The 19,386-nt window shown below is 36.4% G+C and overlaps 2 protein-coding genes and 2 non-coding genes across 4 annotated transcripts in view; 3 read left to right on the top strand and 1 right to left on the bottom strand.

Annotated features, from left to right (window-relative positions):
* LOC123423865 (NAD(P)H-quinone oxidoreductase subunit 2 A, chloroplastic-like) overlaps positions 1–609 on the top strand; it is a 4,702-nt gene extending 4,093 nt beyond the window's left edge. The window contains exon 2 of the mRNA XM_045107910.1: positions 1–609. This exon is cut by the window's left edge and continues 3,966 nt beyond it. The gene's annotated coding sequence lies outside the window, so the exon portion shown is untranslated.
* Positions 610–11,246: 10,637 nt separating this feature from the next.
* LOC123423864 (30S ribosomal protein S18, chloroplastic) lies at positions 11,247–17,406 on the bottom strand. The gene has a single exon (XM_045107909.1). The coding sequence runs from the start codon at positions 17,345–17,347 to the stop codon at positions 16,835–16,837; it is 513 nt and encodes a 170-aa protein (XP_044963844.1). The 5' UTR covers positions 17,348–17,406; the 3' UTR covers positions 11,247–16,834.
* Positions 17,407–18,732: 1,326 nt separating this feature from the next.
* Positions 18,733–18,806, top strand: TRNAP-UGG. Its single transcript has one exon. It is a non-coding gene; the product is annotated as a tRNA-Pro (tRNA).
* A 139-nt stretch (positions 18,807–18,945) lies between these two features.
* Positions 18,946–19,019, top strand: TRNAW-CCA. Its single transcript has one exon. It is a non-coding gene; the product is annotated as a tRNA-Trp (tRNA).
* The last annotated feature ends 367 nt before the right edge of the window (positions 19,020–19,386 follow it).

The raw sequence follows: 19,386 nt of genomic DNA, 5'->3' as shown, positions 1-19,386 counted from the left end.
ACGAATTGGTATGGTATATTCATACCATAACATAAGAACAATAAGAACTCGAATTCTTATCGATACTGGAACTCAGAGCATAGGAGGGAAAGTCGATTTATGGATGGAATCAAATACGCAGTATTTACAGAAAAAAGTCTTCGTTTATTGGGAAAGAATCAATATACTTTTAATGTCGAATCGGGATTCACTAAGACAGAAATAAAGCATTGGGTCGAACTCTTCTTTGGTGTTAAGGTGGTAGCTGTGAATAGCCATCGACTACCTGGAAAAGGTAGAAGAATAGGACCTATTCTGGGCCATACAATGCATTACAGACGTATGATCATTACCCTTCAACCGGGTTATTCTATTCCACTTCTAGATAGAGAAAAAAACTAAAGGAGAATACTTAATAATACGGCGAAACATTTATACAAAACACCTATCCCGAGCACACGCAAGGGAACCGTAGACAGGCAAGTGAAATCCAATCCACGAAATAATTTGATCCATGGACGGCACCGTTGTGGTAAAGGTCGTAATTCCAGAGGAATCATTACCGCAAGGCATAGAGGGGGAGGTCATAAGCGCCTATACCGTAAAATAGATTTTCGACGGAATCAAAAAGACATATCTGGTAGAATCGTAACCATAGAATACGACCCTAATCGAAATGCATACATTTGTCTCATACACTATGGGGATGGTGAGAAGAGATATATTTTACATCCCAGAGGGGCTATAATTGGAGATACTATTGTTTCTGGTACAAAAGTTCCTATATCAATGGGAAATGCCCTACCTTTGAGTGCGGTTTGAACTATTGATTTACGTAATTGGAAGTAACCAATTAGGTTTACGACGAAACCTAGAAATCGATCACTGATCCAATTTGACTACCTCTACGGGATAGACCTCAACAGAAAACTGTTGAGTAACGGCAGCAAGTGATTGAGTTCAGTAGTTCCTCATAGAAAATTATTGACTCTAGAGATATGGTAATATGGAGAAGACAAAATTGTTTGAAGCACGCACAGAACCGGAAGCGCCCCTTGTTTCAAAGAGAGGAGGACGGGTTATTCACATTTAATTTGATGGTCAGAGGCAAATTGAAAGCTAAGCAGTGGTAATTAAGACCCCCGGGGGAAAATAGGGATGTCTCCTACGTTACCCATAATATGTGGAAGTATCGACGTAATTTCATAGAGTCATTCGATCTGAATGCTACATGAAGAACATAAGCCAGATGACGGAACGCAGAGACCTAGGATGTAGAAGATCATAACATGAGCGATTCGGCAGATTTGGATTCCTTTCCTATATATCCACTCATGTGGTACTTCATCATATGATTCATATAAGATCCATCTGTCTAGAGATCGTCATATACATCTAGAAAGCCGTATGCTTTGGAAGAAGCTTGTACAGTTTGGGAAGGGGTTTTTTGAGAGAAAAGAAGAATCTACTTCAACCGATATGCCCTTAGGCACGGCCATGCATAACATAGAAATCACACGTGGAAGGGGTGGGCAATTAGCTAGAGCAGCAGGTGCTGTAGCGAAACTCATTGCAAAAGAGGGTAAATCGGCCACTTTAAGATTACCATCTGGGGAGGTCCGTTTAGTATCCCAAAATTGCTTAGCAACAGTCGGACAAGTGGGTAATGTTGGGGTGAACCAAAAAAGTTTGGGTAGAGCCGGATCTAAGTGTTGGCTAGGTAAACGCCCCGTAGTAAGAGGGGTAGTTATGAACCCTGTGGACCACCCCCATGGGGGCGGTGAAGGGAAAGCTCCCATTGGTAGAAAAAAACCCACAACCCCTTGGGGTTATCCTGCGCTTGGAAGAAGAACTAGGAAAAGGAAAAAATATAGCGATAGTTTTATTCTTCGTCGCCGTAAGTAAATACGTAACTAGGAATATGGAAAATTGCATTTTTGGAATTTGCAATAATGCGATGGGCGAACGACGGGAATTGAACCCGCGCATGGTGGATTCACAATCCACTGCCTTGATCCACTTGGCTACATCCGCCCCTTATCCAGCTAAAGGATTTTTTTCTTTTTTCCGTTGATCATTATTCTATTTATTCTGACCTCCGTACTTCGATCGAGATATTGGACATAGAATGCCACTCTTTAAAAAGGAAAAAAGGAGTAATCAGCTGTGACACGAAAAAAAACGAATCCTTTTGTAGCTCATCATTTATTGGCAAAGATAGAAAAGGTCAATATGAAGGAGGAGAAAGAAACAATAGTAACGTGGTCCCGGGCATCTAGCATTCTACCCACAATGGTTGGCCATACAATTGCGATTCATAATGGAAAGGAACATATACCTATTTACATAACAAATCCTATGGTAGGTCGCAAATTGGGAGAATTCGTGCCTACTCGGCATTTTACGAGTTATGAAAATGCAAGAAAGGATACTAAATCTCGTCGTTAACTGAATTCTGAATAGAAAGATTAAGAAGAAAAAAAAGATTCAAAATAAAGTAAAGGTAGGCGGGGAATAAACTTATTTATGACAAGTTTCAAACTAGTAAAGTATATCCCTAGGATAAAGAAGAAGAAAAGTGGGCTAAGGAAACTCGCAAGGAAAGTTCCAACCGATCGTCTACTTAAGTTCGAGAGAGTTTTCAAAGCACAAAAACGTATCCCTATGTCTGTTTTCAAAGCACAAAGAGTTCTTGACGAGATTCGGTGGCGTTACTACGAGGAAACTGTTATGATACTGAACCTCATGCCCTATCGAGCATCTTATCCCATCTTAAAGTTGGTTTATTCGGCAGCCGCAAATGCAACTCATTATAGGGATTTCGACAAAGCGAATTTATTCATTACTAAAGCCGAAGTCAGTAGGAGTACTATTATGAAGAAATTCAGACCTCGAGCTCGAGGACGTAGTTTCCCTATAAAAAAAAGCATGTGTCATATAACAATTGTACTAAATATAGTAAAGAAATCTAAATAACCTTTAGATCCATCTAAGATTTCGATTCCCAGTAAAAAAAAATATAGAATAGAAAAATATGGGACAAAAAATAAATCCACTCGGTTTCAGACTTGGTACAACCCAAAAACACCATTCCTTTTGGTTCGCACAACCAAAAAATTATTCTGAAGGTCTACAGGAAGATAAAAAAATAAGGGATTGTATCAAGAACTATATACAAAAGAATAGGAAAAAGGGCTCGAATAGAAAAATAGAATCAGACTCAAGTTCCGAAGTAATTACACATAATAGAAAAATGGACTCAGGTTCAAGTTCCGAAGTAATTACACATATAGAAATTCAAAAAGAAATCGATACGATCCACGTCATAATCCATATTGGATTCCCAAATTTATTAAAGAAAAAAGGAGCAATCGAAGAATTAGAGAAAGATCTACAAAAGGAAATTAACTCTGTAAACCAGAGATTTAATATTTCTATCGAAAAAGTTAAAGAACCTTATAGACAGCCTAACATTCTTGCAGAATATATAGCTTTCCAATTAAAAAATAGAGTTTCATTCCGAAAGGCAATGAAAAAAGCCATTGAATTAACTAAAAAAGCAGATATAAGGGGAGTAAAAGTAAAAATTGCGGGTCGTCTCGGAGGAAAAGAAATTGCACGTGCCGAATCCATTAAAAGGGGCAGACTTCCCCTCCAAACAATCCGCGCTAAAATTGATTATTGCTGCTATCCAATTCGAACTATCTATGGAGTATTAGGTGTAAAAATTTGGATATTCGTAGACGAAGAATAACTAATCTTGTCTTCGAATTCTGTCCATTGATAGAATAAAAAATGACAAGAGACTTTTTTCCTGAAATCCCTGCAAAAGAAGAAATTCTACCTCTTTCTATAAGATTTAATGAAAATTGATAAATCATTTAATATAATTGCTATGCTTAGTGTGTGACTCGTTATTTTTTTTTCTTTTTTAAAGAAAAAAACTTAGTAATTATAGAAAATTAACTAATACTAATAACCAACCTATTGCTTCGTATTGTCGAGATCCTAACTAAGAAACAGTCACTATATGAATAAATACCTCTATCATAAATGAGTAGATGTGTCATATAGTTGTAGCAACTGCACTTTTTTATCTAAAAAAAAAATGGGATTCTAGGTTGTGAAGCAAAACTAAAGGGATGTGGATAAAGGGAGGGATGATAGAAAGAAGGAAGAGGAAATAAATAAGATATAGAATTCCACTGTGTATGGTCTATGAATTACATCATAAAAGGCAATGTGAAAAAGCATCAATATAATAAAACTAATAGAGAATGAAAAATTGTAACTTGAAAGAAGAACTACAAATTTTAAGCAATAATAAAGAGCCGCCCGGGTTAATAAAACTGAGAAAATTAACTCGGAAAGAAATTTTTTGGAAGCTCCGTTGCGGGATTCAGACCTAACCATTCAAGGAGAAGCAGTGGGAACGACAGAACCTATGATTCCATAGGATTTTATTGAAAAGAATCCTAACACTTCATTGGGTGGGATGGCGGAACAAACCAAAAAAATTGTCTTATTTGGTAAGTTTATAAATTAACAAATAAGACAGGAAAGAGTAAATATTCGCCCGCGAAATTCTTATTGAATTAGAATACTTTACCGCGATTCAATAAGAGTAAAAATAAGGATATTTTTTAGAAGGACTACATTATTATCTATAAATATAGAATTTAGATAAATATCCACACACATCTGGATATATTCTAGATCTTCTTTTTTGACTATATATTATATTTTTCTGTTTTAACAAATTCAATATAAAAATAAAAAAAAAACCTAACTTTTTCTATTATCTATTAATGTGTATCTATCCGTACCGTAATATTTTTAAATATTATGGAATTAGAGAAATTTATTTACATGCTTTCTCATTCCATTCGCGAGGAGCTGGATGAGAAGAAACTCTCATGTCCAGTTTTGGAGTAGAGATGGAACTAAGAAAGAGAACCATCGACTATAACCCCAAAAGAACCAGATTTCGCAAACAACATAGAGGAAGAATGAAAGGAAAATCCTTCCGAGGCAATCGTATTTGTTTTGGTAGATATGCTCTTCAAGCACTTGAACCCGCTTGGATCACGGCGAGACAGATAGAAGCAGGACGAAGAGCAATAACACGATATGCACGTCGTGGTGGAAAAATATGGGTACGTATATTTCCCGACAAACCGGTTACACTAAGACCCACGGAAACACGTATGGGCTCGGGAAAGGGGTCCCCCGAATATTGGGTAGCCGTTGTTAAACCAGGTCGTATACTTTATGAAATGGGGGGAGTATCTGAAACTGTAGCTAGAGCAGCTATCTCCATAGCGGCCAGTAAAATGCCCATACGAAGTCAATTTATTCGATTAGAGATATAGAACCCTAAAAGGGGTATGGAAGAAAAAAAATGCCCGGTTTTTCTTTCTGGAAAGACAATATTTCTTTCATCCTTTTGCATTGAAATAACAAATTGAAATCAAAATAATATGATTCAACCTCAGACCCTTTTAAATGTAGCAGACAATAGTGGAGCTCGAAAATTGATGTGTATTCGAGTCATAGGAGCTGCTGGTAATCAGCGATATGCTCGTATTGGTGATGTTATTGTTGCTGTAATCAAAGACGCATTGCCCCAAATGCCTCTAGAAAGATCCGAAGTAATTCGAGCTGTAATTGTACGTACATGTAAAGAATTCAAATGCGAAGACGGTATAATAATCCGCTATGATGACAATGCTGCGGTTATAATTGATCAAAAAGGCAACCCAAAAGGAACTCGAGTTTTTGGCGCGATTGCCGAGGAATTGAGAGAATTGAATTTTACCAAAATAGTTTCATTAGCTCCTGAAGTATTATAAATACTAGTAGGCGAAATTTAGATCAAAGAATTAATATTAGTAGATTGTGTTTTACGTATATGTTTTAAAATCCAAAATGAAAAGAAAAAAAAAGAAAACATGTTGATTATAGAAAAATTAGGAGGAACCTAGAATTAGAGTCTTATGGGCAAGGACACTATTGCTGATTTACTAACTTCTATAAGAAACGCGGACATGAATAAAAAAGGAACAGTTCGAGTAGTATCTACAAATATTACCGAAAACATTGTTAAAATACTTCTACGAGAGGGTTTTCTTGAAAGTGTTCGGAAACATCAGGAACGTAACAGATATTTCTTGGTTTCAACTTTGCGACATCAAAAGAGAAAGACTCGAAAAGGAATATATAGAACAAGAACTTTTTTAAAGCGTATTAGCCGACCCGGCTTACGAATTTATACCAACTATCAAGGAATTCCTAAAGTTTTGGGTGGAATGGGAATTGCTATTCTTTCTACTTCTCGAGGGATAATGACAGATCGAGAAGCTCGACTAAACAGAATTGGGGGAGAAGTCTTATGTTATATATGGTAATCGCCCCGCCTATAGTGCTCGAATTCTACCTCGCCCTTCCTATTTTGAAAATAAAAATGGAAAAATAGGAGAAAAAAATATGACAGAAAAAAAAAATAGGAGAGAAAAAAAAAACCCGAGAGAAGCAAAAGTTACTTTTGAAGGTTTAGTTACGGAAGCCCTACCCAATGGAATGTTCCGCGTTCGGCTAGAGAATGACACCATCATCCTAGGCTATATTTCAGGAAAGATCCGGTCTAGTTCTATACGAATACTGATGGGGGATAGGGTCAAAATTGAAGTAAGTCGTTATGATTCAAGCAAGGGACGTATAATTTATAGACTTCCCCATAAGGATTCGAAGCGTATCGAAGACTCGAAGGATAGCGAAGATTTGAAGGATAGCGAAGATTTGAAGAATACCAAAGATTCAAAGGATTAGGTTTTTCTTTTTTTTTTCTAGGGTAATAAATTCTAAGTTCTAAAATTCAAGCGAAGAGACTTATTTTTTTCCAAAATATTAGATTCATAGTTTAAAAAAGGATACGGAAATATGAAAATAAGAGCTTCCGTTCGTAAAATTTGTACAAAATGTCGACTGATTCGTAGGCGTGGACGAATTAGAGTGATTTGCTCTAATCCGAAGCATAAACAAAGACAGGGGTAATCTTTCGAAAAAGAACTTTACTGTCTAAAAAGTAAAAAAAAAGTACCCGCGGAAATGTTCCAATTCCAAATAAAATAATTTCAAATAATTAAAGTAAAGGGTGTATTTTACCCTGAAACGGATATCTTTGTATCTTTTTTTTTATTTCTAACTCATATTTATGAGATAATAAAATATGGCAAAAGCTATACCAAAAATTGGTTCACGTAAGAAAGTGCGTATTGGTTTACGTAGGAATGCACGTTTTAGTTTACGGAAGAGTGCACGTAGAATAACAAAAGGGGTTATTCATGTTCAAGCTAGTTTCAACAATACCATTATAACTGTTACAGACCCACAAGGTCGGGTGGTTTTCTGGTCCTCGGCCGGTACTTGTGGATTCAAAAGCTCAAGAAAAGCATCACCCTATGCTGGTCAAAGAACAGCAGTAGATGCTATTCGTACAGTAGGTTTGCAACGAGCAGAAGTTATGGTAAAGGGCGCTGGTAGTGGAAGAGATGCCGCATTACGAGCCATTGCTAAAAGTGGTGTGCGATTAAGTTGTATACGCGATGTAACACCTATGCCGCATAATGGATGTCGACCACCTAAAAAAAGACGTCTGTAAAAGAATTAACCCGCTTTCAACTTTCAAGAGAAATAAACGATTCAATGATAAAATAATAATACTAGTCTATTATGGTTCGAGAGGAGGTAGCAGGATCCACTCAAACACTACAGTGGAAGTGTGTTGAATCAAGAGTAGATAGTAAGCGTCTTTATTATGGTCGTTTCATTCTGTCCCCGCTTAGAAAAGGTCAAGCGGACACCGTTGGTATTGCCTTGCGAAGAGCTTTACTTGGCGAAATAGAAGGAACATGTATCACACGTGCAAAATTTGGGAGCGTGCCACACGAATATTCTACAATAGCAGGTATTGAAGAATCCGTACAAGAAATTTTACTAAATTTGAAAGAAATTGTATTGAGAAGTAATCTCTATGGAGTTAGAGACGCATCAATTTGCGTCAAAGGTCCTAGATACATAACTGCTCAAGATATCATCTTACCGCCTTCCGTAGAAACCGTTGATACGGCACAACCTATAGCTAACTTGACAGAGCCCATTGATTTCTGTATTGATTTACAGATCAAGAGAGATCGTGGATATCAGACAGAACTCAGAAAGAACTATCAAGATGGAAGTTATCCTATAGATGCTGTATCCATGCCTGTTCGAAATGTGAATTATAGTATTTTTTCTTGTGGGAATGGAAATGAAAAACACGAGATACTTTTTCTAGAAATATGGACTAATGGAAGTTTAACCCCTAAGGAAGCGCTTTATGAGGCTTCTCGTAATTTGATTGATTTATTTCTTCCTTTTCTACACGCCGAGGAAGAGGGCACTAGTTTCGAAGAAAATAAAAACAGGTTTACTCCACCCCTTTTTACTTTTCAAAAAAGATTAACTAATCTAAAGAAAAACAAAAAAGGAATTCCATTGAATTGTATTTTTATTGATCAATTAGAATTAACTTCTAGAACATATAATTGTCTAAAAAGGGCCAATATACATACACTATTGGACCTTTTGAGTAAGACTGAAGAAGATCTTATGAGAATTGACAGTTTTCGTATGGAAGATAGAAAACATATATGGGACACTCTAGAGAAGCATCTCCCAATTGATTTACTTAAGAATAAACTCTCGTTTTAAATCCATTGCAATTTTTTTTCTTCTTCTTTTTCGAGTTAGAATAGAATAAAAAGAAAAAAGAAAACAATTTTGCATCTTTGGTACAATCTATATTTTCGCGAAATGGATCATAATAAAATAATAAAATGGATTTTAGGTATCTAGGGAAGATTCTACTTGGAAGTAACTATTTCCTAGATACCTATGGTACTTCATGGTTGAATGAATCAAAAAAAATCTAAAAAAGACCTAAAGTTAACGATTTATCAATGGGTAGTGTTGCTCCAATACCTAACCAAAGAGCTACTACAGTACCGATTAAAAAAACGGTCGTAGCTACTGGGCGGCGAAATGGATTTTGGAATTTATTGACATTCTCTAGAAAAGGTACTGTCAATAAGCCTGTTGGCACAGAAACCATTAAGAGAACGCCCAATAACTTATTGGGTACCGTACGGAGTATTTGAAACACGGGAAAGAAGTACCACTCGGGTAATATTTCCAAAGGAGTTGCAAACGGGTCTGCCGGTTCACCAATCATTGATGGCTCGAGAACCGCTAAACCTACATTACATGCAATAGTACCTAGAATTACTACTGGAAAAATATATAAAAGATCGTTGGGCCATGCGGGTTCCCCGTAATAATTATGTCCCATCCCTTTAGCTAATTTAGCTCTTAATACAGGATCATTTAAGTCTGGTTTCTTTGTTATTGGGATAGGTGAACTCTTTAGGATCCATCCCCCAAAGGAACCGGACATGAGAATTTATCATCATCCGGCTCGAGCAAGAGTGAAAGAAATAAGACCGCGGAAGATCCTTAATAGAATTAAGGTATATAATGACTCAATGACTCTAGACAAAAAAAGCTTTATCAGATTCTCTTTTCCAAAGTTGCACCTACCACTACTCATTGAAAATAATCCTATTCTTATGGGTAAATGCTCAATATCCAAGTGGGCTTACAAATTTGATCATGATCAATTGCTTTGTGGATTGTCTCATGTCTCTTGATTAGTTGGTATTTATCCCCTCAATATCGCAAGTTTCTTACCTCCAAACAAAATATTTACTTGTTACTAATAAAAAATCAAAAAGTTTAGCCTACATTCTTCCTTAGATCCCTTCTTTTACTCCGATAGTATTGCGGATCACAATCGATGCAAAGAAAATGAATGCATTTCCATACTATAATAAAAAGGTAAGTGTAATAAATAGAGAATTGGATCATGTCACATGACTGATTCCATTTCCACTCTATGGGATCTTACGGAGCCTGTTCATGGATGACATGGTTGCGGTATGATCATAGAAGATATTCTCCTCAAGTGAACCAGCCTATCCTTCCTAGGTAGGGGACTTACATGTTGATTGGATGCGGAGACACCTTTGGTTGTGAATTCTAATGTGGCAGATCCAATTCTTTATCTGCATGGCCAAATCAATAATTCAAGTCACACACTCCCATAATCCGCCTTTTTTCTTTCGTAAAATTAACTTCAACTATTTGTATCGTATAAAAATACTTCGGAGTTGAAGAGAAGTATCCAAATGACATGTGTTATTTTACAATAACCCATGCTTGTAGCAATGAAATACCACAACCTACCCGATATGATATATGAGAATTAGAATTCTCTATGATATGCCTTCCCTATAAAGGACCCGAAATACCTTGCTTACGTATCATTGGAAAGTGCATTAACATAAATACGGCAGTAAGCAGAGGCAGTACAAAGGTATGTAAACTATAAAAACGAGTCAAAGTGGATTGGCCCACACTAGCACTTCCGCGTAATAACTCCACTAAAGGCGATCCTATTACCGGAATGGCGTCAGGTACACCTGTCACAATTTTGACTGCCCAATAGCCAATTTGATCCCAAGGCAAAGAATAACCAGTTACACCAAATGATGCAGTCAAAACAGCCAAAACCACACCTGTCACCCAAGTTAATTCACGGGGTTTTTTAAATCCCCCTGTGAGATACACACGAAATACATGCAGGATCATCATTAAAACCATCATACTTGCTGACCATCGATGAACTGATCGGATTAACCAACCAAAGTTGGCCTCGGTCATTATGTATTGAACCGAGGAAAAAGCCTCTGTAACGGTTGGTCGGTAGTAAAAAGTCATAGCAAAACCGGTAGCGACTTGTACTAGAAAACAAGTAAGTGTAATTCCCCCTAAACAATAAAATATGTTGACATGGGGAGGAACATATTTACTAGTTATATCATCCGCAATTGCCTGAATCTCAAGACGTTCCTCAAACCAATCATATACTTTATTGAGATAGGTAACTAACCCACGCCCCCCTCTAAGAGCCGTATATGAAAATTTCATCTCGTACGGCTCAAGCAGAAACACACAAATTTTCAACGAATATTAGAAAAAAGGTTCAAAACTTCATCAGCCACTGAATCGGGTCGATTTGCCTTGAAGATAGCAAATAAAAAAAATCCGGAATATCTTCTTTGTGATGATAATGCCAAAAAATCTCAAGTTGGCGCGTCTTTCTTTCTTCCTTTCCCTTATGTTGGTCATTAGAGGCTTCTTGACTTTTCTCTTCCCTATTTTGGATTTTTTTTTATGCGTAATATAGAAATTATCTTGTTGTGATCCTATGAATCAGTTCAATTAAAACCTTAGATTCATACTAGAGCCACGATGATTTAGTCTCAAGCTAAACAAAAGGCAAGGGTTCTTCGAATAAGAACCGCTTGATAATCATTTATTGAAATTGAATCAGTGTAATGACTCGACAAAATCGATAGAAAAAAAGTTGTCTTTTGGGCAAACAAAATTGTAAGGAAGAAAATTTCTTTTTTATTTTTATTTAAGAACTACTTGAATTTTTCAGTCTGGTTGCGAGGTCTTAATAGTGAGTATGAATCATAGTTCCATTTTTTTTGATCCACTCTATCTATTTCGTGTTCCAGATACTAGAATAAATAATATCTGACGAATTAGAATCATCTTGATAGAGATAACAGGCCCTTTCTATGTATTATCAATAGGATCAATTCTAACAAGTCACACACTCATATTCCAGAGATACCGAAACAAAAAAATTCCGCGGTCGAACTACCATAATATCTAGAAATGTAGAGCTTAAACTAGAAAGGCTTTTTTGGATGGAAAAACTCTGACTTCCTAGTTTTAGTTAGTAGAAACCTAATTGGTTAAAATTCCATCCAGTAAAATGGAAGAATTATAAATTTCTAAAATGATAGATAGGAATATAGCGAATAAAGCCATTGCGACCCCCATAAAAGGAGTAGTCCCCCAACCCGGGGCGACTTTCCCATATTCCGAATTCAAGGGTTTCAGTAAACTACCTGCACCAGTTCGTTTTGGCCTAGGTTTAGAACTATCTTCAACGGTTTGTGTAGCCATAAATTATATTTAATCATTGGTGTTGACTTTGTATACTATTCCGTTGTAGTTGTAAATACACGATCTTTTCGTAGATCCATTGTAATCTTGAAATTCTATAAAAATGGAAACAGCAACTTTAGTCGCCATCTCCATATCTGGTTTACTTGTAAGCTTTACTGGGTATGCCTTATATACCGCGTTTGGGCAACCCTCTCAACAATTAAGAGATCCATTCGAAGAACACGGAGACTAATTTAAGTAAGAAGTCCCCCTATCTGGGAGACTTCTTACTTAAATGAAATTATTTTATTCTTTTAGTTGGAGTTGGTGGAACCTTAGGTGGTTCTCGGAAGAAGATAGCGAAAAAAATTATCCCTAAAGTCGAAACTAAAAGGAACGTATAAACCAATGCTTCCATAGATTCGATCGTGGTTTATTTACAATTATAACTTCCACACCTATTCATTTGTCATTTGGGAGAATTTCCCATATAAAGAAAGAAAAAGAGTCAAAGAAAGGATGGGAGATGTCAAATCAAAAAAGAGAGGTGAAAGATACCATAACAATGTGTATCAGACTGCCTGTTTCTTTGTAGTTGGATCTCCCACTTTTTGGAATGTTCCAAATTCCACTTGAGCATCCAAATCTGGATCAATACCAGCAAAAACATCTCGGAACAATGTTCTAGCGCCATGCCAAATGTGTCCGAAAAAGAAGAGCAAAGCAAAGGTAGCATGACCAAAAGTGAACCAACCCCTTGGACTGCTGCGAAAAACACCATCGGATTTCAAAGTAGCCCGGTCTAATTCAAAAATTTCCCCTAATTGAGAACGCCTCGCATATTTTTTTACAGTAGCAGGATCAGAATAATTTACTCCATTAAGTTCGCCACCATAGAACTCCACCGTTACGCCTACTTGTTCAACACTATATTTGGATTCTGCTCTTCTAAAAGGAACGTCCGCTCTAACAATTCCCTCCTCATCTACCAAAACAACCGGAAATGTTTCAAAAAAAGTAGGCATACGGCGTACAAAAAGCTCACGTCCTTCTTTATCTCTAAAGACGGGATGTCCTAACCATCCAACAGCTATTCCATCCCCATTGTCCATTGAGCCCGCTCTGAATAATCCCCCTTTTGCCGGATTATTACCAATATAATCATAAAAGGCTAATTTTTCGGGAATTTTAGACCAAGCTTCTGATAAACTAAGATTTTCGGCTAAACCATTGCTAACTCTTCGATATATTTCTTGCTGAAAGTATCCCTGATCCCACTGATAACGAGTAGGCCCAAATAATTCGATTGGGGTCGTTGCTGACCCATACCACATAGTTCCAGCAACTACGAAAGCTGCAAAAAAAACAGCAGCGATACTACTGGAAAGTACAGTTTCAATATTGCCCATACGTAATCCTTTATATAGACGTTGAGGCGGACGGACACTAAGATGGAATAAGCCCGCTAATATACCCAATGTACCCGCAGCAATATGATGAGAAGCTATTCCCCCCGGAACAAAAGGATCAAAACCTTCTGCACCCCACGCTGGATTTACAGCTTGTACTTTTCCAGTTAGTCCATAAGGATCGGATACCCATATCCCAGGACCATACAAACCCGTTACATGAAATGCCCCAAAGCCAAAGCAAGCCACCCCTGCAAGAAATAAATGAATTCCAAAGATCTTGGGCAAATCCAAAGAGGGTTTTCCCGTCCGCTCATCAGAGAATATTTCTAGGTCCCAATATACCCAATGCCAGATCGCTGCCAAGAAACACAAGCCAGAAAACACAATATGCGTAGCTGCCACACCTTCATAACTCCAAATACCCGGATTTGTTACAGTTCCTCCTGAAATACTCCAACCACCCCACGAATCCGTTATTCCTAAACGAGTCATGAAGGGAATTACGAACATACCTTGTCTCCACATTGGATCCAGAACAGGATCAGAGGGATCAAAAACTGCTAATTCGTATAAAGCCATTGAGCCAGCCCAACCAGAAACTAGAGCTGTGTGCATTATATGCACCGCAAGCAATCGACCCGGATCATTCAATACGACAGTATGAACACGATACCAAGGCAAACCCATGGAAATACCCCTTTAGCAAAGAAAAATAGACACGATGTCGCTTTATTTTATCGCATTGAAAAAGATTATCCATTGTACCTAACCCTTCTAGGGGATTCTGTGTCAGAAAGCGCGAATATTTATTTCATTCCATTAAAAATAAGAAGCCAATTCTGTTCATAAGAAGAAAGAGAAGCAGATCTATTCTATACTCGATAAGTGCCAATATGCAATGGGTAACTTGGCCAATTTGGAAAAAACGAAGAATAGATCGCTACCCCTCTTTGTTTAGCATTCGAATCACCCATTCCTTTTTCTTTATTCAATCTGTCTTACCTTTCTTATATGTATAACCTTTCCATCTATGTATTAATAGAATCTATAGTATTCATATAGAATAGAATAAGAATAAAATAGAATAGAATAAGAATAAAAATTAAGACAATAAACTGCAGATTCTTTCTTTCTGTTCCATTCTTACGTTTCCATATTAAAGTGTTTCTTACTTAAATTTAATAATATTAATCTAATATGCCCATTGGTGTTCCAAAAGTACCTTACCGGATTCCTGGAGATGAAGAAGCGACTTGGGTTGACTTATACAATGTTATGTATCGAGAAAGGACACTTTTTTTAGGTCAAGAGATTCGTTGCGAGATCACGAATCATATTACAGGTCTCATGGTATATCTGAGTATAGAAGATGGAATTAGTGATATTTTTTTGTTTATAAACTCCCCAGGCGGTTGGCTAATCTCAGGAATGGCTATTTTTGATACGATGCAAACGGTGACACCAGATATATATACAATATGCCTCGGAATAGCCGCGTCCATGGCGTCCTTCATTCTGCTTGGAGGAGAACCCGCCAAGCGTATAGCATTCCCTCACGCGAGGATTATGCTTCACCAACCTGCTAGTGCTTATTATCGGGCAAGGACACCAGAATTTTTACTAGAAGTAGAAGAGTTACACAAAGTTCGCGAAATGATCACAAGGGTTTATGCACTAAGAACAGGCAAGCCTTTTTGGGTTGTATCCGAAGACATGGAAAGGGATGTTTTTATGTCAGCAGACGAAGCCAAAGCTTATGGACTTGTCGATATTGTAGGGGATGAAATGATTGACAAGCACTGCGATACTGATCCAGTGTGGTTTCCGGAAATGTTTAAGGATTGGTAGTGTCCGGATTTCTTGTAAAGTTATTTCACAGCTAAATTCGTGTTTTCCTCGATTTAATAGAAAATAGAAAGACTTCATGATGAGCAATCATCAGGTTAAGATGGATCTAAACCAATCCATTTTTTTCTATATACATACAACATGCCAACGGTTAAACAACTTATTAGAAACGCAAGACAGCCAATACGAAATGCTAGAAAAACGGCTGCGCTTAAAGGATGCCCTCAGCGTCGAGGAACATGTGCTAGGGTGTATGTGCGACTCGTTCAGATCATGACTTCAAACAAATATAAAAAAAATTTGAAGTATCCCTGATTAGTACCAATGAATAGGATATAGCTTCTCTATCCTAGATTTCTATGGTATATGGAATTTCTGGTTTCCTTTGGTGCAAATCGAATTATCTAAATTTGGAAATAAGAAGCAATTCTCCCATTGGTAGCAAATGGTTATCCATTAAGCGGAGGAAATAGTAATAAAAAGAAAAAGGCTTATGCTCTTTTATCTTATAAAGAACGGACTAACAGGGTCAGCTACTTAGCCAACTTTCATAATTAAATACCGTCACTGTATGGATAACTCTTATTGTGAAAAGAGCTATTTACTCTATAATGGATAGGTAGAGCCAAAGAATGTGAACTATACAAGTTCGTAATACTTTTTGATGAAAGAAAGGGCTCCGGTGTATAGAGAGGGCCTCACCGTTTAAAAGGGAACCATAGAAACGATGGAACCCACTATTTTTTTTAGTATTATTTAGAATGAATTTGTTATTTCGTATAGAAATAACTGAACGGAGTGGAATAAAAAATCGTGGTTGGGAAGGTTACTATAGCAAAAGCCATTGGAATTAATATTTTATATATCGGAATAATTAGTTTTGTTATTAATGAGAAAAAGGGTGGCTAAAAGAAGAGAAATCATTAGTTATTCATTAAGGTTAATTTGATTCAATGACCAGAGTTCCGCGAGGATATATAGCCCGGAGACGACGAACAAAAATGCGTTCATTTGCCTCAAACTTTAGAGGGGCTCATTTAAGACTTAATCGAATGATTACCCAACAAGTAAAAAGAGCTTTTGTTTCCTCTCATCGAGATAGAGGTAGGCAAAAGAGGGATTTTCGTCGTTTGTGGATCACTCGGATAAACGCAGCAACGCGGGTATATAAAGTATTCGATAGTTATAGTAAATTAATACACAACCTGTACAAGAAGAAATTGATTCTTAATCGTAAAATGCTTGCACAAGTAGCTGTATCAAATCCAAATAATCTTTACACGATTTCCAATAAAATAAAGATCATCAATTAAAGGTATAAATAAAGTAATATACTGGAATAATAAAAGATGAATTCCCGGAGAGGGAACTCCGGGAAGATACAATAAATTAAGATTAAGTGGTAGGAATCGACGAGCTGGATTACTTTCTTTATAATATATATAGGTCTGGCCCTTGCGAATTCGAATAAAACATCAACAATCGGAACTTAAGTTCCGGTTGTTGTTTCTTAAATTTTGGTTGTAGTTTCTTAAGTTTCGATTGGAATTGTACTTTTGCGTTAATTGAGGAATATGTCTATTTTTTCTGGGTCTAGAACCTGTAATTATTGAAATTGACTGGGCTTGAAATTGTTTTTCGTTCTCATAGTTACGAAACGGTAAAAAAGATAAAATACGAGCCTGTTTTATAGCAAGAGTAATTAATCGTTGTTGTTTCAAGGTTAATCTATTTATTCGTCTCGATAATATTTTTCCTTGTTCACTAATAAATCTATTAATTAAACTCATGTTTCTATAATCAATTCGATCTCCCGGGCCAATCCGGGGACGCCTACGAAAAGGTTGTTTAGATTTACGAAAAGGTTGTTTGAATTTACGAAAAGTTTGCTTGGATTTACGAAAGGGTTGCTTGGATTTATTAAAAGTTTGCTTGGATTTACTAAAGGGTTGCTTAGATTTAAGAAAAGGTTGTTTAGATGTATACATGATTTATTCCTTATTTAATTTAAAATTGGAAAATGCACTTCTTTATTTTATTAATTTAGGATCCAGAAGAAGTAGTTTTTCTTTGATCCATATCTTATTTGATTCATATTTATAGTATATGAATACCCTCTATACATATGAAATAATATCGACCGGAAATCAGATGAGTTGATTTGTATTTTGTATTCTATACTATGTTTTATTTATATATAAAATATGAAGTTCTTACTCTTTCTGTTGTTTGGAAAGATCGAATACACGATGTTCCTATTTCTTTATTTCGTGATGAGTCGTATGCTTGCGACAATAACGACAAAATTTTTTGAATTCTAATTGTCCGGGTGTATTGTGGCGATTCTTTTGAGTACTATATCTAGAAATCCCCGTCGATTCCTCATTGGCACCTTTTCGAACACAACTGATGCATTCCAAAATAACTCTGATTCTAACATCTTTTCCCTTGGCCATGAACCTCCTTTTCCTTTTGGATTGACTTAATTTAATTCTTCTACTTATTCTTTTATTCTTCTATTTTGAATCCGAAGAAGAAGAATAAAATTCATTAGAATAATTTTTTTTTATTCTTAAATTAAGTAATAAAAAATAGAGAAATAATTAAAGAATACAATCCTTGTCGAATTAGCAAAGATTTTGGTTCGAAATCCTTTCATTTAATTAGTCAGCCCCGCCTTTTTCTATGCTCTGATTTCTGAGGCCTGATTTAGCTTGGGTACCCCTTTAAATTGAATTTCTATTTTTAAAAATAGGGTTTACCAAATTTTTAATGACTCTGAGGTTCAACCCAATCCATCTTTTCTTTCTTTTTCCTTCCGATACTAAAAAAAGATTGAAAAGGATAAGATAAAATTTTGTCATATCACGAAGAAATCTATCCCTCCCATAGCAATAACTAGAATTAAAAAAAAGGGAATGACAAAGCATCCGGGAATAAACGATTAATTTCTATCAATAAACCTGCTAAAGCACCAAACCATAGAGTACTTAGCACGGGTGCTACAGAGAGATATGTTTTTATATCCCGCATTGAAAATCCTCCTTCCTTGTTGGAATACATATATGATCATAAACTTATGCTATATATAAACTGAACCATAATCGACGAAATTTTCCGAAATTGTCCTATCCCTAAAAAATAAAAAGATGACCCCTTCTTCCTATATATTATCAAGGAAAAGTAATCTTTCTTTTATAGGCGAAATTCTATTGGATTTTAGCTGTATATAATTCCTTAATTATATGAGACCAAAAAGAAGAAATGACACGAGGGTTCTATATATAGATAGAGAAAGAATAAGAAAATTATGATGTGGAAAAGAAGACAGGAATTGTGTACAATGGCATTGCACAACAATTTAATTTGGAAAAGGGATGTAGCGCAGCTTGGTAGCGCGTTTGTTTTGGGTACAAAATGTCACAGGTTCAAATCCTGTCATCCCTACCTATTACTTCTTTCTTCTTTATAGGCAGTAGCAACGAGATCAATTAAAGTAAAGTGGGTATAACTGGAATTTGTGGAGACTATACGTACGTGAGATACATTAGGAATAGAAAAAGATTTTCTTTTTGAATGAATGAAAGCGCTCTTAGTTCAGTTCGGTAGAACGCGGGTCTCCAAAACCCGATGTCGTAGGTTCAAATCCTACAGAGCGTGATTCCATCTATCTTATGTCGAAGCAGAGTAAAATAATTTAACAAAATTGAATTGTAACTCCAATTTGACCTCCTCCAGACCAGAGAGGAGGTCAATAAAAAAAAAAAAATGACTCAATCAAAGATCCAACTGATCCCCACGCCTGTATTGCAAATACGCAGTCACGAATAATCCCGCTAAAGTAATAGGAATTAGGCCTAAGACGATTCCAAATAGAAAAACTTCAATCATTTCGATTTGTTCGGGGGGATAAAAAAAGAGGTACGATCTATCCCTAAATAGTACTCTAAATTATCCACGAATCTCAATGACCAAGAAAAGAATTCCTAATTAGTCTGGAAAAGAGTCGTAGAATATCAGGAATCCC

Source organism: Hordeum vulgare, unplaced genomic scaffold (genome assembly GCF_904849725.1).
Source record: "Hordeum vulgare subsp. vulgare unplaced genomic scaffold, MorexV3_pseudomolecules_assembly, whole genome shotgun sequence".
NCBI classification, from domain to species: domain Eukaryota; kingdom Viridiplantae; phylum Streptophyta; class Magnoliopsida; order Poales; family Poaceae; genus Hordeum; species Hordeum vulgare.
This window is presented reverse-complemented; position numbering and strand designations above follow the sequence as displayed.